Source organism: Strongylocentrotus purpuratus, unplaced genomic scaffold (genome assembly GCF_000002235.5).
Source record: "Strongylocentrotus purpuratus isolate Spur 01 unplaced genomic scaffold, Spur_5.0 spur5_scaffold_6, whole genome shotgun sequence".
Lineage (NCBI taxonomy): Eukaryota > Metazoa > Echinodermata > Echinoidea > Camarodonta > Strongylocentrotidae > Strongylocentrotus > Strongylocentrotus purpuratus.
This window is the reverse complement of record NW_022145612.1, coordinates 55,996,698-56,020,776: the sequence shown is the minus strand read 5'-3', so window position 1 is coordinate 56,020,776 and position 24,079 is coordinate 55,996,698. Positions and strand designations below refer to the sequence as shown.

Below are 24,079 nucleotides of genomic sequence, written 5' to 3'. Positions count from 1 at the left end.
TGAATGTACAAGTTATCAAACTAAAATTTGATTAAAAATAATAAGTTTGGCATTCTTTTTGCTTGTTGACCTCATTATGATTTTTTTCTTCTTCACAAGTGCATGAATTGTCCACAGACTTAAAGGTATAGACCAGTTTTGGAAACGCCCCCTCTCAAAAAATGAAATGGAAGCTCTTATTACCCATCATGTGAAACAATATGTTTTGACTAATACGTGATGATACAAATTTTGCCAGGGAAACCGCCTACTAATTGATATATTTGGTAAATTACCATATCCATCTGGCCTGGATAGATATCGCAATTGAAATGCACTTCAACATTGAACATTTTGCCTTGTTAAAAAGTTAGATTTAGCCCCCACCCCCCCCCCCACCCCCCATAAAAAAAAAGTGTTCCTTGGGTATCAAATGACAGGTGAAAACCTTAATTGTAGAATCATTATCTGTATTGTGATTTCCAAACCATTTTGAGCCATTTGGCAGTCAATAGTGTATTTTTTAAAGGCATTGTTAAATGTATTTCCATTAAAGGTGGTGCTACTTCCTCATAGGATGTCAACTTATATGCATTACATTAAACCTGTTGATGTTCATCTCATGGTTATATTTATTTTATACATAAAGTCTAATAACACAGAGAGGGTTTTAGATGAGTATTCAGCGATTTTTGTTGGATTCTGTTAGAATTTTTCTAAAACCCTCTCTTATGTTGTTTGATTTTATTTATAAAAACAAATATAACCATGAGATGAATATCAACAGGTTTAATGCAATGCATATAATTCTCAAAAAATCCAACAAAAAATTGCTGATCGCGGCGAAGGTGAAAATTTACTTCCATCCTAAGCAGATGTCCATTGATGCTTTGAGATGAAAAACCGTGAAGGCACATATTAAAAATAAGCTATGTAGAATTTATACCATGAATCTCCTGACCAAAAAGAGATAATACAAAATAAACAATACACATTGAAACATATGAGCAGGGGACAAAAAGGGCTGCATGTTTTTCTTTGGCTAAATTGATCCAGATTTCAATACCATTTGGGCAAATGGTTGTGATAGTGGTGAATGAAGAAGTTGTTCTTGATTAAATAGACATTTATTGTGTCCTTGCCAAGTTGTTATACTTTTTATCATAGCATACAATAAATACAATTTTGACATTTCAAAGGCTTGCTAAAATACCATTATGTATGTGAACAAACAGACGAAAAGTGCCCAAATCATTCTTCGTTGTGCAATTATATACATATTTCCTTCAATCTATCTTTCTGGTGTCTATACCATAAACATGTTAATTTCAGATACGTGTAACATCAAAACCAAATGACCAGAATTCAACATTATTCAAAACCATTCTACATTGGACTGAAAACCATTGCTCTATCAATTTCCTGATTTGGCCCTCAAATAAATCAATCAAAAATTCTTTCATTCCCCCAAATAATGATGCCAACTTTCTCATACAAAATATAATAAGGAGGCCCCTTTTCCCAAAGATATGTGTTTGTCATTATGTAAATATGAATAATAATGATAATTTCTTGCCCGCTAACACTCTCCTTATTTGTGAGTCATATATTTTTGTATATCCTATTGGAATTTTTTCACTATTATCAAATATCTAAATTCTCGTGTTCAATTGGTACACTGCTTCTAGAATCTTCAATTTGTGAATGATATTAATTCAATCTGAGTATATTAGTCAATTTTAAAAGTTTCCTTGAGAAAAAAGTCATCAAAATGAAAGAATAATGAGTTTATATTTGATAATATCAAGAATACAAATGATCAAACTTTGGCCAGCCAATAACACTATAGTTCATCTTCCCTTAAGAGATTGTTCTCAAATCACCACAGCTTTGACATAAATGGCAGTGAGGTTCAATATTTCATACAAAAATGTTGTTAGCTACCTAAATTCAACTGCTCACCAAGGGTCGCAAGTTTCAATCAATACCACCTAATGTCCTATCTTTTGCGCAATATTACCTTACATAAGTACAGATGTACCTCATGCACTCAATACTTTTATAGAAGGGTGCCTTAATCTTCTGTAATCCATAACTGCATTGATCTATTTTCATAAGTTCATGTACAATGTATACTGACAAGTATGCACCTGGCTACATTGTTGCAGGAACTTTTGATGACTTTTCCAAAGTGTTGTGACCTTAAAAGCCTTTAGAAAGGATGACTTGTAGCCTTATACATGCCTCTCATAAAGAACATATTGACATTATTTCCAACAATGGCCAATAGTGGCATTGACAAATAGGGATTTTCTATTGAGAACCAGTAGGGAGTTAATCACATACACTTGCATAGAGTTAGTGACCTTCTTGCTCTCAGCAGGTGAGCTGATTAATTTCTTAAGAGGGAGCTAAACAAAGGTTGAAATCCTGATGAGATCATTGATTTAGAATGTGCATTATTAAGAGATCCTGACAGACAGCTCGCATAGTCTCATGTTAAGCAGTGGCACATGAATCCCTAATCACCTTACTTCTGCCCATAGTCTTATCCATAGTTGGGTGCAGGCGTGCGAGTGTGATGGTTTACAAAGTCTGATCTTCGGACAGTGAAGGAAAACCTGTAGAGAATTCCCTGTCGCTTTCAAAGATGTTGCTAGACACACATAAATATAGTGCAGTGTCATAATAGACTAAGTAGCTGAGTTCTTCATCATGTCTTTTTAACAGTCCCACCCTAAGGAGTATGTGTTAGTTAACATAGTTTGATCCACTACTCTCTACTACCAGAAGAGAGAACTGATGGGATTCTGAGTAGATCACACTTTAACAGCCTATACTACAGTCATGGATGTTGCACTACCTGTGAGAATTCCTGATCAGTTCTCTCCTAATAGTCCCATCCATTGATTCCCATATGTGCTGCGGGTGACAATCTGATTCTGGGTCAGCTAATTGCGGATACATTTACTTGAGAAGAGTGCTTGCAGGTTATTGAATTCATTACACACTTATGGCATGTAAATGTATCCTGATGGTGCACCGATTCAGAGTTCTTGCTCAGGTCTCTAATAACAGTCCCATCCACAGGGGCATGTGTTTGTTAGTGCGTACAGTCTGATATTGGGACGGCTACTATCTGCTGCCAGTGGATAAAGCTGAAGGACTACTGGGAGAGGGTGTCTGAGCTTCCTTCTCGGCTTGAGCACGCTTAATGTACAGGTTCAACAGCTTCATCTGAATCAAGGAGATGCACACAATACTACAATTAAAACCAAAACATTTAGCCTTTTCACTCGTACTGAATATCACTATTAAACATCTTTATACAAATCACTAAATTCCTATCAATTCCACTGGTTCAAAGAATTTGATGTATTTATCTGATGTCATGTTCAAACAACAGCATTTCTATTCATAAACAAAAATGAATGCATTGTGTACTGGTATGTCTTTTTATGTACCAGTATGCATGGACTTGCAGAAGAACATCCATTGGCAACAGCAACTGTCTTCTAGTTGAAAACAAATTCAATGTAAAAGGTATTAGTGGGCACCCTTTTCGCTCTCAACAGACGATACTGAATATTTTTTAACAGTCTTCTGTAAGATGCCCAAACTCAACAGATAGAGCACTGCCTCAGATAAGTCATTCTCCCTCCATAACCAAGTCCCTTGGGCAACCACCAATCAGAGGAACAATCCAAGGATCAAACATGAGTGCCCTCACCTTACTCCCTGGTAGGTCCGCTAGCTTCTCTTTGAGTTTATCTCCTATGATGTTATAGATGGCCACCAGGCAAAAGACGCTGGCCTTTCGGACACTACTCTCAGTGTGATCATACGACTTGAGTAGAACTACAATCACTTCGGGTAAGATTTCCAGTACGTCTGCTTCTGACATCAGTTCAACAACCTGAGAAATGGAAAATACAATCGTGTAAAAGTAACACAACAGACACATGTAGCAATTTGAGAATGGTGTGCATTTCAGAATTTTCAATGAGCAAATACATAATTTAATAAAAGGCAGTCCATTAATGTTGAATAATGCATTAATTCAAGAACCGTAAAGTCAGGAAAGACAGTTACCGTTATTAATAAATACGACAACAGATGACTTTCAGTATTCAAATGAAAGACAACTTTATTGTCCTGATATGTTTCACTAAGAAATGTCTATTTTAGAATATCTATAGGAGAACACATAATTCAAATTATACAGCACAATGTGTATACAGATTTACCTTCACTTATTTTCATCCCATGCAGACCTGCCAACCTCTGGAGTTCAAAAACTGTATTCTTTAATCCCAAAAGTTGTATTTTGCTGACAAAAGTTGTATTCTTAAGAATAAACACGGACTGTTACGCGGATCAATGCCTCTTACAGTTCCTACATACAGGAAGAATTTTTGTAATGGATCATTGGTTGAATATGCATGATTTCGTCACGACTGGTGTGTTCGATGAACCAACGAACATCCCCAAATTGCCGATGTGAGATGCTTTATAAGACAGAATGGGCATTTTGCCATTGAAAATGGCACACACATACACAAGATACCAACAACAACAAAAATTATTTAAATTTTTTTTTTTTTTTTTAAATCGTATTTTATTGAGGAAAATCGTACTGTCGTTATTTGCTTCTAAAAATCGTACTAAATACGACTAAATCGTACTGGTTGGCAGGTCTGCCCATGTGACATCTTGGTTAATGCACATTCACATATGTTATAAGTATTTAATTGCATCAGTGAGAATAAAGCTTCAGCCTATAGACTAAAGGCTAGTTCAGATATGACAGGGCATAATCACAGCGGTTTGTCTATGGTGCTGTTTCATACGCTTCACATTTATGTATCTTATAAACACAGAGCTCAATGAAGATGTGCAGGTCCTCTGTTGCGCGAACTTTCCATTCATTTACACATTTAAAAAATGCGGCAGCTCTTTTGCTGCTGTTTGTCATGCCATATCTAAACATGCCTTAAGTGTGTCCTAGTCTTACCTTGGTTAACATCTTGATGGCAGCCTGGTTGATGGGGCAGTCAGCTGTCTGGATGATAGGACACAAGACTCGGACACACTGGCTAGGAGCAATGGAAATAGCCAGGGTGGCTGAAGTCTCCTCTGCCTGTCTTACAACCTGCAATAAGATCAAATCAATGGAGTGAAATGTTACATGAAGGGTGGTGAACAGTCTGGATGATATGACATACGTGCAGAACATTTACACACTGTCTAGGGGCAATGAAAATAGCAAGGGTGGCTGATGTAAAAGGGGATAAAAGGAGGCTGTGCCCCCCTTTTCGCAGAAAACTTTAGAATACATTTACATAAAAGGACACGTTTTCCTTGCATTTAAATTTTTAATTTGAGAAAAAATTTGTTACCCATCTTACGTAAAGGGACTCGTTCAAAAGAGAGGAAAATATGGTAGATGAACAAGTTTAAGTGTCTCTCCCCCCCCCCCCCCATCTTGAAATCGGCGGGGGAATCTCATCCCTGTATACTGTCCCTCTAGAGAAGGGATGTTGACATACCTCACTGTGTGGATCCCTGTGTGCCTCCAATATCTTGAGGATTGTAAGCTCAGCATAGTCCTTGAAGCGATCAGGTTGATTCCGGAGGATCTCTCGAAGGACACGCAGTGCCATGGCTCGGATTGATGACTGCCGGGAAGGAAACAAAATTGACTCAATCTCTTTCTTAACATTAGTAGGGTAATAAAAACTTTACTGGACTAAACTTTTAAGGGCACTAGGGAAATCCTTGGCCCTCTTGCATAAGAATATTGTGTTTAAACGCAACTAAAAACGTTAAGCCAAACATGATTTTCAACCAATGAGGAACGTGTATTTGGGACTTGCTTTTAATGTTTTTATTTGCGCTTAATCGTAACATAGAAATACAAGAGGGTAGGTATAAGCTACAGGTTCATGGTAATAGGTTTATCTTAAAGGCATCGTTTAACAATGTTAAATCTGAATAATAATGATTTCGTAAAATATTACATAACTCAGGGAAATATGTCGGTTCATACAATTCTTAGCATTGATTTGACCTCTGGAGCATGCAATAATTGTATTACAAACCTCACTTAACTTGATAGGAGAAGTTTACACCATGGTTCTGACAATGGTTTGAATTCCTTTGAGAATTTAGACCAATGCCTTTCTACTCACCTCTACATCTCCTAATGTCTCCAGCATAAGAAGGAGCACCGTCTTGAAGTGATCATCCCAAAGCGAGAGGCTCTCAGACCGGGTGAGACGGATTAGCTGCATCATTGCATTCTTTCTCTCTTCAAACCTGCAAAGAGTCAAGACCAATCATTCAGGTTATTCATTTCATCACATATATTACAGTTATGTAATTTACATTCTTTTCAATAGTATTTGTAGAAAATGTTTATTTGCCAAAAAGAAATTGTATCTCATCCAATGGATCAATTTGATGGTGGTTGTTATTTTACCTGACTGCCAAGGAAGCATAAATGCTTGTAAGTAAGCAAACAGACGGCTGACGGCTTTAGGTCCTCTCTGAGGGAGTTGGTAATGAAGATTAATGCCTTACCAAAGGGCACTGGCGCATCGCCTTGGTTTCGAACCCGGGTCACCAGATTACGAGACCACTGCTCTACTGACTGAGCTATCGTGCCTCCTCAATTTAAAATGGATCTTTATACCATTTTCTATATTTCAGTTTGCTTGAAACTATTCCATCTTGAATAGGAAGAAATTTTACAATATTTTGACATTTTACCACAAGGTATATCAAAGAATCTTTTCACTTACCTTCCATTATGATTGGACAGCTCAGTCAAAAGAGGAACCAGAATATCTTGGTGATCTACTTTGAGAGATAGAAAGAGAGAAGTCAAATAAGATTGGCAACATGTGAGTGGAGACATTCTTCTCCTTGGAAATTCAGAAAGGGAACTTATGTAAGAAGGTTTGTAATCACCTTTACCATCAGATGATCACTAGCTCTTTCACATCAGAAAATCTAACTATAAACATCATCCTGTAGAATTGTCAGATGACATCCATTTACAGATAAAGTTGAGTTCTGGTCATGCGATTGCATTGTGAAAAAAACGTTGTGGAAACGATCAGAAAAGGTTGATCATCTAGCATATGTATTGGTGTGTACTGCAAGGTTCTGGAATCATCAAAATGATGAGAAATTTGGTCCAGTCTTGGTAAAGTTACAAGCACTGTACACAGAAAGATGTATATGGGACTACATGAACATGTGGTGTAAAAATCCGTCCTGATTTCTATGATGTTACATGCCATATTTAGAATATTAAAGCATTTGAAGAGCCATGCTTTTCAGGGAACATTCTTTTATCTGATGTTCTTCCAAACTTGCATAACGAAAATGATAACGCTCACAAATAATTGTTCACCTCTTCCCAGAACTCAACCTTTTCTTTAATTTACTTAATGGGTACAACATCTCAAAATGCCCCCCCCCTTTTTTTCCCCTGAGGAACAGCTTGATTTGTATGTCATTTGAATGAACAGAATTGGTAAGCCTGATGACTGGTCACAATTTCACAACCTAGTGCAAGGAGAACTGGTTGTTATGCAAGAAATACTAAAGAGGGCAGGATCTAGTCCTACAGGGGTTACTATCTGTAGAGAGATAGTTCAGTGTGTCCTTTAATCTGCACTGCACATATTTGACTTTACAGGTATAAAATATGTTTATTTTTGGTTCCACATGTGCTCAGGAAAGAAATGTTCCCTGGTTGATTTCCTACGCTAACCAAATCCCTAATGTTAACCTTGAACCAAACACTGACACAAAACAAACCTAACCAAAAAGCACATTTAACCCTAACACTGTATCTTTGATGATATACAAACAAAGTGAAAACAAACCAAAGCAAATACCTAGTCATCAAAGCAGGATTTAGTGCTTACCTTCGGGGAAAGTCTCATCCTCGTAATTACCGTCGGTCACTGTCATTCTACCCATGGTATCTGCTATGCCCTGTAAATACATCATACATCTCAATCATTAACAAAATGACTGATGGATATCAGTATGTGTCATAAGCCTGCCAAAGTATTGGCTATTCCAAGTTAAAATGAATAACATCTCAAGGAAAACATTGCAACAATACTTATGACGAAAAAGGATACTAGTTTTTATCTACTCAATGAGCCTGACAATAGACCTACATGTATACTTGTAAGATCCCCTGGGATTTGTATAACGTACAGTCTAAGAGATTTGAACAGAAAGGAGCCAGAGCCTGAAATCAGGCACAAGTCTGAAAACTGGCATCCCTATATTAAAGACAAGCATCTCCATAAGATATTAGAAGGATAAATTAAGATATGCCTGCCTAGAGTATCACCCACAGACTATGAATACACAATGTATGGCAATGGATTGGAGAGCTTAGGAAGATTTTAACTTTTTGAATGAAACAAATTTTCCATATTCCAAATCATAATTTGCAACATATACAACGTGAGATAAATAAAACAATGTATAAATAATAATAGAAAGACAAATGAATCATTTTGACAATTCAAAAGAATGAATCATGTTAACAATTACAAATGAATAAATATGTACATGTACGAATAACACAAAATACATTACTATACATATTACTAAATGCAATAAAAGTACTTGTTACTACCTACATAAAGTACTTACAATACAAGTTTTCAACTTGAGCTTAATCTTTGTACAGAGAAAGTATTGTATTGGGAATTTTGACAAAGTAGAATAAATAATTCATTAAATAATTGGATATTCTTCTTTTACTTGTGGTGAATTCATGCTGTTAATGTTTTTCTGAGTAACAGTAATGTCATATAAATATTTGGGGATGCATAAAGCCATTGAAATACATGTAAATCTTGTATTCAAGGCTCTGTTAGTAAAGAGATAGACTGCATATTGTATTCATAAACAAAATGATGTGATTACAGAAACTAAAATAACATAGAAACTAGAAAATGATGACAAAATAATTGTAGAGATGACTTAATTAACAAAATCAATTGACAAAAGTAAAGTATTAAATAAAAATTCTCCCTTCCAGAGACAAAATCAAATGACCCGAGACCACTGCTCACCGTATGATCAAAATACGACTCAATTTTGAAAGAAATTGCAATAGGTAATGAGAAGTCATTTTTGAAAGTGTAATTTTCTCCTAAATAAGATCTTTATTGATAATATTTAATGCAATAACAAGTGTAGGTGTATTTCAAGCCTTCAAGTTGGGGAGAAAACATCCAAACTGCTTGTATCAAGGTCATGCAGTTACATGACTGACCACCAACTTGCAGCTGATAACTGGAAGGCATGAAATACCACTCTTTTAAAATGCACTATTTCTATTAAGGAATGTAATCAGGATGAGAGGCCATCTAGAATTTCATGTACAATACTGAAGCGGTTTCTTTCGAATTGTAGTCATATTCCGGTCATAAGGTTGGCGGTGGTCTTTGGTAGTGCAATTGTTATTTGCTGAAAATAAAACAAACTCTGGATGATGCCAAAGAAGAGTGGACAGCTGCTTAAGGGCAAGGCAGATATTGGCCATGGTGCACGGCAGTATTGACTGGTCAAAGGGTCAAGCTGGTGAGTTTGACTGGTCAAGATGTAGGGGTGGGGTGGGGTTAATAGAGGTAGGATTAGTAGGGCTGGGTGTTGAGGAGATAAGGTTAGTAGGGGGAGTGTGACATGAGGATTTTCCCCTTCATAGAAAACTTGTTTCAAAAGTATAAGAAAAGAAAATCAATACCCCGGTACATAAGAAAAGCAAAGGACTAAACCTCTTGTTACTATTTTCTAAATCCTATTGAAAAGATATTGACAGATTTTGTATAATTGCATAATATAAAAATATTCACTGCCATTAGCAAATTTCATTTCAGCAGTTTTGACCAATCAGTGGTCTAGAATCTTCATATGTGGTATATAATTATTTCTATGTATTGCCAATCCATTCTAGTGATTTGAATTGATAAAATGTAATTGGATTTATATCTTAAATATATATGTATTATAAGTTTATTTCAGAAAAGTACTTTAAAGGTACTATGTCCCTTTTGCAGCCAACCTCAAATTCTGTAGAACTTTGCAGGAATTATGAATATGTCATGTATGTCCTATATGTGAAATTTAAACGTTAGCAGTGTCCTCATATTCAAATTATGCAAGGAAACCCGTTTACTTGCTAGACTTCACTGTCAGACAACTAATAGTCGTTATTTTCCCACTTGAAGAAATTTTCAAGCCCCACCTTTTTTAGGGAAGTTCTAAATTACCATTATCTTTCAAATGCCCTTGGAATTTAACCTTTTCATTTTTTGGGCCTGCAAATGGGACATAGTACCTTAAAGACTTTGTGTAACAAGGATGGTGAAAAATAAAGGAAGGATTTGGATATGTGCTGGTAAGCAAAATGACATATTGGAAAGTTTAAATTGAAATAATCCATATAAGGAAGAGTATAAGAAATAGATGACAATAACATTAAAGATATTTCAAAATCATATCTTGCAGGTAGCTGTATGAAAAATATTTCAAAATTCTTTATATGAAGGATATATAAAGGAGAAAATCAATCCTGCTTTCACAAAAAGCAATTTTTAATTTGGGGGGAAAAAAAATCCATAACAGAAAGAAAATTCAAAATAGTATTCATGCATTCCTTGTTAGCTTATGTTATACCCTACAAGAATGTATAAGATTAAAATGGATTGCAATAATATTGGATTTTAAGCATTGATAAATAGACTGAATACTAATGATGTGTCCTGTATGTTAGAATATATGAAGGAAGGAGGCCTTATACTATCTGTCAGAGATAATGTGTGTTTGTGACAAAGGTAGATAGATGTATGATCTGCAACATTCAGATAGAGGAGGGCACCAAGAGTATACAAAAAAGGGTAGGAAAGTGGAAATAAAGTATAGAGAGCAATGTGTATTAGAAGGAATGACATGAAACATATACAGTAAATGGGTTGGATAGATAGTGAAAGTTACGTATATTTAGAAATTGAAAATTTGAAAATACTAACAAGTTCATTTACCCGGGAAGAAGGAGGGTTTTTACGAGAAGAGACAGGTGAAGCAGACTCACGATACAAAGCATTGGTGGGCATAGGGAGGGGATTATAGACAGGTTCAGAGAGGGCATCTGGAGAGAAGACAGGTGGGGTAGGAGAGGAGGAGTCATAATCTGTGAAACATTGATTAGCAAGAGCAGGAGGAGATGGGGATGAGGAGCGTGCACGAGCTCTGTTCTGGGCAGCAGGGGATTGGGTGCGCGATCCCCGCCCGTCAGCCGAAGGGATTTTCAGTCTTGGTCTGCCCTTGCTGCGGGACTCGGCTTGGGAGGAGGAGGAGGCAGCATGGAACTTTTTTTGTGGGGTGGGAGAGCGTGCACCGCTTACTGAACGGTAGTCCCCGAAGGATCTACTGTGGGTGATTGGTGGGGGTGACAGCATGGAGTCTGGGTCAGATACCATACGGTACTCCAGGTACTCCTTGACCTTGCCCTCGGGACTGTCCACTCTAATGCCTGGCACCAGGTCAGGCAATACCTCATCACTGTCCACCCGCGTGTCCTTGGTGACAGCCACATGGTCCAGGTCGTCGCGGCTGCTGTGCATATAGTTCTGAATCTCGGCGGTGGTTCGGCGCAGTGAGTCGTAGATGTCTTCAGAGTTGAGGAACTCGGTGTCTGGAGGGCCATTGCTGGCATAGCTCCCACGGGGTGAGGAACCTGTTGATCGAGGGGAGGCTTTCAGGACTGACCGTGGAGATGCCTTACTCCTGTACTCCTGAGCAGTAATCTGCAATTCAACCATTAAATACAAAGATGTCATATATGATCTCATATATGCCATCTAAATAATAAAAAGTCAAGTCTTCGTTATTCAAAAACTGAGTAAACGCCAAGAACTATTCAAAATACCTAAAGAATTCTGTTTATTACACTTTCGTTTCTATTCTGGTTAAAACTAAGAAAATAAGATGTACATTACTCTAGAAATCTAGGGATTAATAGCACTGCAAAAGTTCACACAATAAAATTATAACAAATCTAAGATGGTTTGCATTACAAGTGATGGGTAGCAGTCTTAAATGTAATTAAATAACATCTATAATTATCATTATGGAGAAGCAATCAGCAAATAATGCTGAAATGAAGGAATAACATAACATGGCAATGAACTAAAACAAAACACAGTGACAGTAGAATAAATTCATGAACAGCAATGACATAACTGTATAATAATATCAAAATAAGAATGCACAATGATATCAATTCAATTAAAAAGGACAAAAAAAACTGATCAAAGGAACAAATGGAAGTATTATGGTGATTTAGGAGGGTTTAAAACAATATAAACTTGTTATGAAAAGATGATTGATTTTCAAAGCACCGAGCTAAAAAAAAAAAAGTGACAATGTATGTGTGAAACATATATATAGTTCCTATAACGCATAACCTAGTAAACAATAATAATGATTAGAGGGTGCATAGAATCATGCAGATGCTTTATGACTACACAGAGGGAAAGGCCGTCAATTATAAAACTAGATATATATTAACATATTAGTGTCATATATAATCATAATAGTGATGATAATAATATACGGTATATAATATAAAGTAAGTACACCTGAATATAATTCATACTTAGAGTAATCTGATTAATTATCAAAGAAGGGAAAGCGCAATGAGAACGAAACAGACAGGGCTACAAGACAAGATCCGGACGACATGCTAGAAGAAAGTAAGACATGCAACAGAGAACATCTCACAGCATGCAGTAAGAGGCAAACACTTTAATTAAAAGACATTCTTTTGCAGAATGGTGCACTATCAAGACAAAGGCAAGCACAAAGAAACACAGAAAGATATTATATTAACAAAAACCCGACACAAACCCCAAGACTCTCCTTTGACTCAGTGTAACAATAAGCTTGATATATGTAACTGAAACAACTTATCAAGAATCATCTTCTAGAATCAGTAAAACAGACTCTTCTTCAATCTATCATGGCATGGTTAAGGAAAGGTGCCATGTTTTGTGCTGTATAGCAACCCATAAGGATCAATTGAAAGTTTGTTATAAGTTATTGAAAAAAGTTTTACAAACATAACAGTGGAGACCTTTTACGTAGAGTACATGAGAAAAGGGTGAAAAATCAAGAAGACTTGAAGCTAGAGGGGGAGTAAATATTTGATAAAGCAATTTTTGAAGCCAGGTAATATAGAGCTACATTGTTTGGATGGCTTTTGGGATTATCATTGCTAGGTGGCCCCACAGCTTTGAGTTCTTCCTCTTTAGCTTTGCTTTACCTCATCATCAATGCTGGATGCGATACGCAGGTCATTGCGCAAGAGCTTGGTCGCCCCCTCCTAGTGTGAGACACAATAAAAAAATAAAGAAAAAACAACAACAAAAAGAGTGGAAGAGACAGACAAAAGAATACACAAACAAACAAATAAATTGTCAGATTGTGAAATTAAAAGAAGACCTTGAAGATTCTTAGAGATTCCATGAAGCCAAAAAAAAAAAAAAAAAAAAAGAAGGGTTAAAAGTTGAAAATGCCATGTGACAAACGTGAATGCCCCCAAAACTGCACCATTACCAAAAGGTCAAAGTGCAATTCTTTTTTTCTTCCAGAAGTAAGAAAGAGACACGATAAACCCATATGAATCAATCTTGCCCAAACAAAAAACTAGCAAATGATTTTCTGACATTAGAAGATGGATATACTGGTACATATATATTATAGGCAAATAGGTTCATTACATTCAAAGCAGGAGTACATCACATACATTTAAATATATATTCTTAACTCGTACTGGTTTCTTTTTCAAGAAGGGGAAGAAAAGACTTAAAATCAGAAATTAGACATCTCTTAAACTAGTTGAGATGCACTTATATATATATATATGTTACCATTTTCTTATAAACAGTTATGTTAGCACAATCCTTCTTAAGTGAACAAAAAATAATGAATGAATGCCTTGCAACCTATCCCTCAGAATAACATAAAACTCCTGTATCCACTACAGAAATACTACAAGTGTGACTCAGGTTCCTATTTTATTCAAGTTAAAAATGCCAAATTAGCAGGATGTAAAAGCTGAATGTGTAATTAGTTTGAAAACCCTTATGAGTGTACAAGTCGTTTGAATGACTTTACATATTTTAGAATCTTGAATTCAAGACGGGAAGAAACTAAGTTACAAAAGAGGAAAATAAAAATCAGTTGCAAAATCCCTGTCAGGAAAATAATACATCTAAAAAAGGACACATACAGTGTAAGAATCACTGCTATCATAAAATTAATATCTTTAACTAATTCCAAGAAACTATTGTTGATTAGTGAATTAGTCTTTGCCTTTTACAATTAGTCATTGCTTGTTTGCCCTAAAAGAAGCATTTTCTCTAACCTACTACTAATCAGCTACTCCTACTGTTGTTTTAATCTTTTCCAGATTACGTATGTCAACATTTAAACAGAATGTTTTGGTAACAATAAGGTTTTTCCCCTGAAATATTAACTTAACTCAAAAACAGACCATCTGTTCAATTGTACATAGCATAATTGCACATTGCACAAATTAGAAATGCTGGAGAAATTTTTTCTTTCAATTTTCATACCGCAAAAACTACTTTAATATCTGTATATGAAATCTAATGTACAGTGGTACAGATTAACCTGAATTCTGGATAAAGTACCAGAAAGGCAAAAACAGGGCATAAGGGAATTTTTTTCTTTATACGGTTCTAGGACATAGGGTTATTTTCTGGGGGGGGGGGGTTATTGTCCAGGGGGTAATTGTCCTGATACATGTACATGTTTATAGAGCTGACAAGCACCCCTTTGAACAGAGACATAAACAACATTTGAAGGATTAAAAATGGTAACTTGTATCATGTAAGGTAATTTTTGTAAAGTTATAATACAAGAATGAAACTTAATGCGGAAATATCTAAAAGCTGTAGGGAAGAAATGTGTACAACTGCGGCCATCAAATCAAATTCATAAATATTTCCCTTGTTCTGTTAAAATGATTTTGCTACTTCCATCTAGACAATGCAAAATACAAAACAATTTGGTAGATTTCCCTTGCTTTTTTGTTGTTTTTGTGATGATGTATTTCACCTTCTTTCATTTTATACTATTATACAAAAGGTAAAGAGATAAAAAAAATAAAAAAAAAAAAAAAAGGAAGTAAGGCATTCTCTAGAACTTCTTGATTACAGGAATTCAGAATCTTTAAGAATATATTTTCCTCTCAGTACTGAGCTCCCAACTGCTGGTGTTCCCAACTGCTGGCATACATGTATTCATTGATTCATTCATTAATGAAAATTTTGCCCGTTTCTAAAAATGAAACCAAGAACATTATTTGTTTGTTATCATATTTGCTACATACATGTACAAGAAAATGAATAAGTAAATGTCATGTCAAATATTTTAACAAAATGGAGGAGGCAGCATGCTTTCTTAAATTGGGTGGACTTGGGAATAAAATGCTGGTATCTATAAAGGCAACATAAATATTGATAAAGCAACCATAAACTCAAACAAAAGTGATAATTCATAATCTGGGAACATTTGCTTTTCAGACTTGATCCAATAATTTTGAAAAAAACTTTTCAAAATGTCATCTAAACAAGAATATTTGCAATATGAACCCATTTACAGCCACCAATAATAGTACACAAATAAGTAAAAACAGCAGTCATAAACAAAAGTGGCAAACATTAAATTTATCTACAAAAGAAAAAATATATACCCTCTTCTCTTTGAGAAAAGGCAGACTACTGTACTTTCAATTACAAATTGACTTTTGTTTTTCCATTATCATGCTGCCTCTAGCACTTTGATCAATGTTACTCTGCTTCATTTAAGAATAACTCCAGAACAGAAACTACAATAGACACAAAAGCTATTGGGACATGCAAATACCAATAGACTGACATCAAAATAAATATTAAAAAAACCTCTTTCATGCAAGCCTCCACAAAAGTTGCCCTAGTTTTTACTCCTAGCTGCAAACATGGTAAATCTAATATTTGGGCAAAGAACTTTGCATACAGAATACTTAAGTATATGTTAAATTAGACAGAACCCGCTTGAATAGATATGAAAATAATAGTGCGGGACTGCACTACTTGTAGCTACTTGTGCCCTCTATATAGCCAACAATGCCTAATGCTATGGTCACATTACCAAAAAGTAGCCTGCTCGGCGGCCGAGCGGTGAGTTTTTAACCAATTCTGCCCGGCGGCTGCCCGGCCACCGAGCGGCGGCCGCCCAGGCACCGCTGAAGTTTTAGCGCGGAGTTAAAATTTGGGCGGCGCCTGCTCACTTTTCACTCGCCGCCCAAAATAGCTCGGTGCCTGGGCGGGTGCCGCCCGGGCACCGACCTAATCGCTGGGCGATGCCTAATTCCAGCAGCGACCGAGCAGGCTACTGATAGGTCGGTCGCTGCTCTGATTTGTGACCATAGCTTAAGTGGTACCCGTTGATCCACCATGGCCCCCTTTTTCTCACGTTAATTAAGAGCTGATTTGATGAGATAACCACCTGCCAGTGACCATGCAGGGTTGTCTAATCCCTCCTGGCTAAACTAATGCAGATAGGCTTTAACAAAAATAAAATTTCATGTATGCTTTGCATACTAGCATATTGAAAATGGTTATTCTCACCATCTAATTACAAAACAAAAATGAAAGAAAAGTGAGTGGGTTCAAATGCATATCCTAATTGCCACACTGGCGTATTAATCAATAACCTAATAAAAGTTCTCTGTAAAGTACCTGAAGATGTTAGAAATTAGGTCAATTTAATAATGCTATTAAATGACAATGAACTTTACAGAACAGATGGGAATAAATGTTACTATGTTGCATGATAAGCATACATGTATGCCTTCCTCAAACGGTCAACTGTGACTTATGCATATTTAATGATATCAGCTGCTTGGAATTAGTAATACAGATCACCTCTAAGAGAAGGGGAAAAGGGAGTTTAAAGAAACAGAGTGAGAGAGAGAGAGAGAGGGGGGGGGTGAGTGAGAGAGAGAGGGGGAGAAGAAGAAGAAAAATAAGAAAAGAAAAGAAGAAGAAGAATAAAAAGAAGAAGAAAAAAGGGGAAAAAATAGAAAGAGAAAAAGAAAATAAGAGAAGTAGAAGACAAAAAGAAGAAGAAACAGGAAAATAAAAATATGTAGATATAATCCATAAATACCAGAATATATGTACTTATAATCCTTTATGTTGCTAATGAGTGTATATTTGCTTCTTTGCGCCGGATAAAGTACCACTATAACATGGAAAGGACAACAATTAGGCCTTTGCAATCCGATTAGAATAAAATACAATTATATTTCTTTTTTTCTGTAATAAAACATTAACAGCTATGACGTGAATTATTTAGGGGTTGAACAAATAATGGAAGAATATAGAGCTTTCTGATGGTTATATGGTTTCATATATAGTTTCTTTTTTTAATAAATTGTAATCTGTTGAAATTTGATACTATAATCTCACCGTGGAGCCACATGTCTGATTAGGTAAGTTGGGAACCAGATAGTTCCAGGGGCCAGATGGCTATTGACAGCAAAAACAATCTTATTATTGTCTTCCAGGGGCATAGAAACACTCTGTAACAGGCACTATAAATTTATGTTTACCATTATCATGGTTATCATGACTCCTACTGTATTAATATTATTCCTCTTATGCTTCTACGTCTGTACTTGACAGGATCCATCAGTCAGGATATAACGTCAAGGTTCCTCTATGTATCATCTAAGCTTGTTAATTGTGTAATGTATTTTGATTAAAGACATTTAAAGTATTGAATTCCAGTGAGGTGAATTCCCCACAAATCTTTGCAGAACCATGAATAGGCGATCATATGCAATGATATATTCACAAACAAACCATAGTTGGAGTTTGCAGATGTAAATGGGCATCTAATCATATTTACAAACATCTCTCTTCATAAAACTGGTGCCGTCTACTCTATATAGTTCTGTTGGTTAGATGAGGCTTGATGACCAGCAAATGAATGTCAACACCACATATGTAGCACTGCACACAATTGATAAGTAGTGTCATTACTATCGTTATCACTGCAATAATCTATGTATTTACTTATCCACTTGTTTTTAAGAGCATTAGACCGTTTTGAAATGGCAGTTTACAAACCCTGTCTAAAAGGGCACTGTTTCATAAGACATGTAACTCAATCGGAAACTACATTCATTGTTTTAGTTAAATTGTTGCATTTGATTGACTGTGAGCAAATTTGTTAGAGAACTGTTTACAGTAGCAACATTTTTCTTTTTGATGAAACATGACTTATATAACTCTATCCTATATGCAGCCAAAACCAAGCATATTCATCAAAGTGTCAGACTATTAATAACAGAGTGCATATTATCTAAAAACAAATATTATTTATACAACTTCAATATCCTCACCTTAATTATCAAATTATAGTAAACAAAAATAAAAATTAGTAATAAGCAATTACACATTTATTAAGCTACAAAAGAAGACATGTTATTCTTCAATAAAAAGTTAATTCTTCCTAAGACCAGAAAGCAAATACGTTTCATTTAAACTACATTAGTGGCTTAAAAAGCAACTCATATAAACCTAAAACAAAATAACAATTTCCTTCATTATTCCCCAAATAGGAGAGGTGTAAGGACCGAACCCCTTTAACTACCCAGCACCACTAGACCATATTTCATGCAGGATAGTAGCGCTATGGCCATTCCACACCACATACAATGAAGAGTAAACTCCTATAATCTTCTCACTTACCGGTACTAAAGAGAAATGAAAACATTCAAAGTGCAAATTTGATTGTTTGGCAAAGTTGAAGGTTATTTAGGCTTTCGCTAAGGAAGGAAGTTTTTTATGAGTGTCAATTGCCTAAAGTGACCTTAGATATCATTTGCTTTAATAAAATATACATGAAGATTTCAATGAATTTGCTGCTTTTATTCATGGAAAGAGAGAGAAAAAACACGCAAGTTTGTTTCACAGTTAGAGATGCACTTATCAAATACTCATTGTGTACATTCCAGCGTTTGTATTGAGAATGGAATTTCTATTTATCTTGGAACATCTATTCATAGATATATCAATAATATTTCTATTATATCTATCCCTATCAAGACACAATATATTTGTATTTTGGCACATAAAGAAGTCAGTGCTGAAAATTGCAGGCAAGTCAAATTTCTGTTTGATGTTTGTTTCAAATTAATGTCATTGTGCATGCGGTATTCACTATGAGTGCACTTTGAAGAATGAATGATTTTTCAGTGAGATCATACAAAAGGATGGAGATTTACTCTTCAAGGTAGTGGTGTTAACTTAGAAATATTGAAAGCAGAGAGCACGTAACATAAACATGAGTTTGGATTGCAGACTAAGGCACAAGCACAAAGAGGCAAATCATATACAAAACAAAATAAAAATAGGACATGAAGTACACCTGAGCTGACTGACCACCCGTAAAATTCCATGGAAACATCTTCCATAATGGCTTAAAAATTAAACAAAAATCAAAAGAAGTAACATGTGTATTACTTGACTAGCAAAATAAATTCTCATCATTAGTGAAAAGCAATTGAAAAAGCTTTATCACTAAGCTTCAAGTTTTTTCTTCTTTAAAATATTTCCATGATACAGCAAGAAATTGCAAGGGCTACTAGTACCTGTAAATCAAATCTTTTCTTTGATACAAACAGGAGACTACCTTCAACTTTGATTGATAACTGATATTTCTTATATTATTGACCAGAAATCAAGTCAGGATTTGCAGCAGGTAGATTTCAATAGTCAGTGACATCAGTGACATTTTTCTTTTCTTTTTTCCTTCTCCTTTTGGTTCAAACATGCTTTACTGGGACTGTTAATAATTTGTATCAATTATTCAGCTTTGAGTACAAGGCAGTCAGCTTGGTGTGGCATCAAAATCATAAACCAGGGGGCAGAGAACCCAAAGATGACATGCATTTGAGGAGGAAGAAGGAGGAGGAGGAGGAGGAGACATGAGATGTTTTGTTTTTTACCTGGTAGGTCTTGGGTAGTACAGATAACATCATGCTAAATTCTGGGGTGTTGAGTTCAAACAGAGCTATCAACACAGCTTGGGATGCCTGGGTGTATAAAAAAAAACATCGACAATAAAACCTGCCTAAATAAATAAATGAATAAATAATAAATAGATTTAAATGACAACATCTAAAATACATTGTAAGCTAGCACTCTTTGAACTTTGGTATCTTGCATGAGTTCTGTAATTCATGATTGGATATAAAGCAGAGTATAATTTTTCTTGCATAACTTGAGTGGAAAGGAGGTGTGTTTTGCATTTATAGTACCTCATTCCTTAGCATATTTTCAACAACTTGTGGATAAACAATGTTTGCACTAAGTCCACTTCAGGTAACACTTGAAAATCAAAAAGTTTGTGAAGCATAACGATAATCATCATCAAAATCATCATTTGTTGTTGTTGTACGGAGAGCATAATGCAATAGACTGTCCTTCTGATGGAGATTCTTCTTTTCCTTCTCTTTCAAAACTCTTTTTTTTTTCTCTCAAGTATTATATCACTGCTTCACTGTCACTGTCTATTCCTGTCTCTTCTTCTCTTATGCTCGTAGCCTTGTCGCACATAAGGCATCATTTGGCTTATACAAGACTGCGTCAGCACCTAGCACATCTTGGGCTTGCCCTGTGAGAGTGAAAGCATACAACCAGTGAATCCAACATGAACAGTGCAAACACTGCATTGAATTATACTGGTGCAGTACTGTAATTCCCTCATAGGCTCCATTAGCGTGGGTTAATGACGCTATAGAAAGGACAACACATGTGCAACAGGGGGGTGTTTCACAAAGATACTAAGTTGAACTTATCTCTAAGTTGGACTTAACAATTATGGAAAGCCGTTAGCATCTATGAAAATATTTGTACAAGTTATTTCAAAAGACATAAAATGTTGATTCAAATCATTCATATTTTCTATAATATCAAGGAGATTTCGTGTTCTTGATGTGGAATTAATAAAAAGTCTAAAATACTTGAATTTTCGCTTTTGAATATGTTTTTTTTAAAGGCTACAAATGGCTTAGAGTTAAGTTCGACTTATGATCTTTGTGAAACACCCCCCTGGACTTGGCTGATTCTCCTACAGCTGTTCCATTCTTACCCTCCTGACTTCAGGGCTCTTGGCCTCTTTGGTCCATCCTATGATCCTGGACACAGCCAGCCTGGTTTCCGCTGAGTTGCTGAAGTCTGCAGGATCCATTACGTCTGTCAAGCTCTCCATGAATCGAAGCATCGCAACCTTTGTCTGATACAAACACAAACAAAAATCATATTCAATACACTACCACAAACATTTAGGCTCATCCTCTCATGGATTATTTAGACAAGTTTAAATCCCCACTATACCTTCTACATGTTCTGGAATAATACAGATGCTTTAACTTTGCTGTATGTGGAATTATATGGTCTTGAAATACGACCATTATCGTACCATGACTACAAATACTTTGAATCTTGTAAGAATGGTTATAAAAGATGGTTTTAAAGAACATGCGAAAGAGATGTACATGAGATGGTCATGAGATGGTCTTACATTTGACCTGTAGAGTTTAGAAGTAAGACATTTACGTAACATATTCTCCAACAAATGTACAAGAATATAACCCCAAAAATGTAAATTAGGGTTATCGTTCCACTTTTTAAGAACTTAACTACAACGACATTGAGGCAATGAGACTTGTGTCATCATACAAGATGCACCGTTCTTGTGTGACATATTGCAGGCATCGTTTAACAATGTTAAATCTGAGATGCATGGCCCTACGTGTTATCAGTGTCTGCGATATGGTGTAATATTAAAGCCCTAAAAATCATGAAGTGCCTAAAAAAGTAAAAATCTTTGAGTGACCGGCTTTATCATACTCATTTTGCCCAAAAGACAGCAGTGTTACAAAAACTGTTAGGAAAACAAAAAATGAAATTTTGATTTCCAATCATAAATATCTTGATAATCAGACAGGCGATCGGCTTCTAAAAGTCATGGGATTCCTGACTGACCTAAAGGTTTATAATTATGATTTGCATCATGAGCTAAATCCAGGATTTTGTTTCAGAATCTTAGGCAATGTTACTGGGTCACTTTAAGTGATTCCAAATAGTTTCAGTTCATATGGACTAGGTGGCTTGATCTTCAATTAGTTTATGTATAGCTGACCAAGTATTCATATTACTTGCAACTAAATTCTCATTTCAGCCAAGTTTGTCACTTCTTACCTTCATGTTTGGTGTTTGTGTCTGGTCCATGATGTACTTGGTTAGTATCCTGAATTGGATCTCATATGGGAAGCTTTCTCTGTGAAAATAGAGATTAGGAATAAATGTAGATAGTGTTAGTCTATTTCACAAATTCAATTGACTTCAAAGGACTATATAGTTGATTTAGTACTCATATCTATCCTTTGAGGTTATTGCTGATTACACTAGACATCCTAAGGGATTTTTCTTCTAATTTCATCCATCTTTCAATTTATCACATTCAAAGTTATCTCGAAACATTGAAGTCCAAGTAAGAAATACTTCAGCAAAAGATAAATTTCCTCCTATAAATCACTATAATATTCCTATTTGTTTATTTTAAAGCATTCCAAGAACACAGATTTAAGTACAATTCAACTAGTGATGTTTCCCGTTTAACAATTGGATTATACCTTTAGGTATTTTATAGATATTGACTGGTAGAATGTGTGATATAAATTGTTTTGACCTCCGAAGGGAGTCATATACTCTCAAGGGGTTACATTTGTATATGTAAGACAGAGATGCCAACCTCTTGACACACACAAAAATGTATTGAATAGCGTTTAAAAAATAAATAAATCAGATTTTCACGAAAACTTGACAGTAAAATTTCAGGAAAATGTTTGCTCTTTCGTAAACATCTAATGAGAAAGCTGTAAAGCAAGTTTTTTTTGGGGGTTGCAGGGGTTTACTTGTACATGTTTCTATGCGATTCTGCAGTTTTTATGGGTTTAAAAAAAAAAAAAAAAAAAATTAAAGATGAAAAATTGTATTTCAAGAGGTGATATTGTATTATCATACTAAATACAATAAAATAGTACTGGTTGGCATCTCTGGTTAGAGCTATGTAATATAAAAAGGAATAACAAAATATAAAAAGTAAATACCTGACAATTTCTAGAGTCCTTTGAACCTTGTTGAGAACTGAACCCAATAGATCAGAACCCATCTTCTGTAATAGCCTTGTGATGAGTACAAATAACCAATCTAGAAGCTCAGCTTTGTGAACAATGATGAACTCCCCTAGGGTCTCCAGAAACAAGCTGAATGTCTGCAATGAGTGGAAAGATATATACACAATCAGGGGCTATATTCTGAGAACTATGGTATCTTTTATGTTAGTGATAGACATGTTAATTGTCAAAGCAAATTAAAATTGTGTGGAATAATCACCTTTAATTGGTGCTTGCATAGATGCCTCTTTAATCTATGTGTACGCTGTAAGCGTGCGCAGAAATTAAGCGACGACTTGTCCTAGATTTGTTATTATGTTACTGGTTGGTTCATCATTCAGTTTATTCTCTTTCTTCCCCTACATACCTGAGCAACTCTGTTTCAAAATACAACCCCACACGAAGTCTTCGCTCCTCATGTCTAGGAGTCTTACCATGTCTAGGAGAATTTCGAATTTTGTTTTTTGGTTTATTGTTGTTTTTCTTTCTTATGTCTGTTATCCTTTTCTCTATGCGCCATGAGCACCGAAAGGTGGACCTGTGCGCTATACAAGTAGCCACTATTATTATTATTATTATTATGTTATGAAAGTTAGCATCTTTTTATTAACATTAAATTACATTAAATTTCAGAATACCACCCAAGGTGTTAAGATTAAATGAACATACAATAAAGTATCATGGAGGCCAACATAATTGACCTTTTTTAAGCTAGGTGGCTAAATTTAAGACACGAAC

General features: G+C 35.5%; 1 protein-coding gene across 18 annotated transcripts in view; it reads right to left on the bottom strand.

The window, feature by feature from the left end:
- Positions 1-604: 604 nt before the first annotated feature.
- The window catches only part of LOC581599 (CLIP-associating protein 1), a 92,046-nt gene continuing 68,571 nt past the window's right edge, over positions 605-24,079 (bottom strand). For 13 of the 18 annotated variants that reach the window (XM_030973428.1, XM_030973439.1, XM_030973440.1 and 10 more), the window contains 13 exons: positions 23,276-23,439; positions 22,365-22,443; positions 21,253-21,396; positions 20,108-20,194; positions 13,346-13,405; positions 11,064-11,828; positions 7,920-7,989; positions 6,783-6,840; positions 6,171-6,297; positions 5,529-5,657; positions 4,994-5,131; positions 3,710-3,895; positions 605-3,216 (listed from right to left, as the gene is read on the bottom strand). In XM_030973428.1, coding sequence (XP_030829288.1) covers positions 3,115-3,216; positions 3,710-3,895; positions 4,994-5,131; positions 5,529-5,657; positions 6,171-6,297; positions 6,783-6,840; positions 7,920-7,989; positions 11,064-11,828; positions 13,346-13,405; positions 20,108-20,194; positions 21,253-21,396; positions 22,365-22,443; positions 23,276-23,439 — 2,109 coding nt within the window. In that variant the 3' untranslated portion in view covers positions 605-3,114. Of the gene's footprint in view, positions 3,217-3,709; positions 3,896-4,993; positions 5,132-5,528; positions 5,658-6,170; positions 6,298-6,782; positions 6,841-7,919; positions 7,990-11,063; positions 11,829-13,345; positions 13,406-17,561; positions 17,622-20,107; positions 20,195-21,252; positions 21,397-22,364; positions 22,444-23,275; positions 23,440-24,079 lie in introns of all 18 variants that reach the window. The other 5 variants (XM_030973429.1, XM_030973430.1, XM_030973444.1 and 2 more) reach the window with 5 other exon arrangements.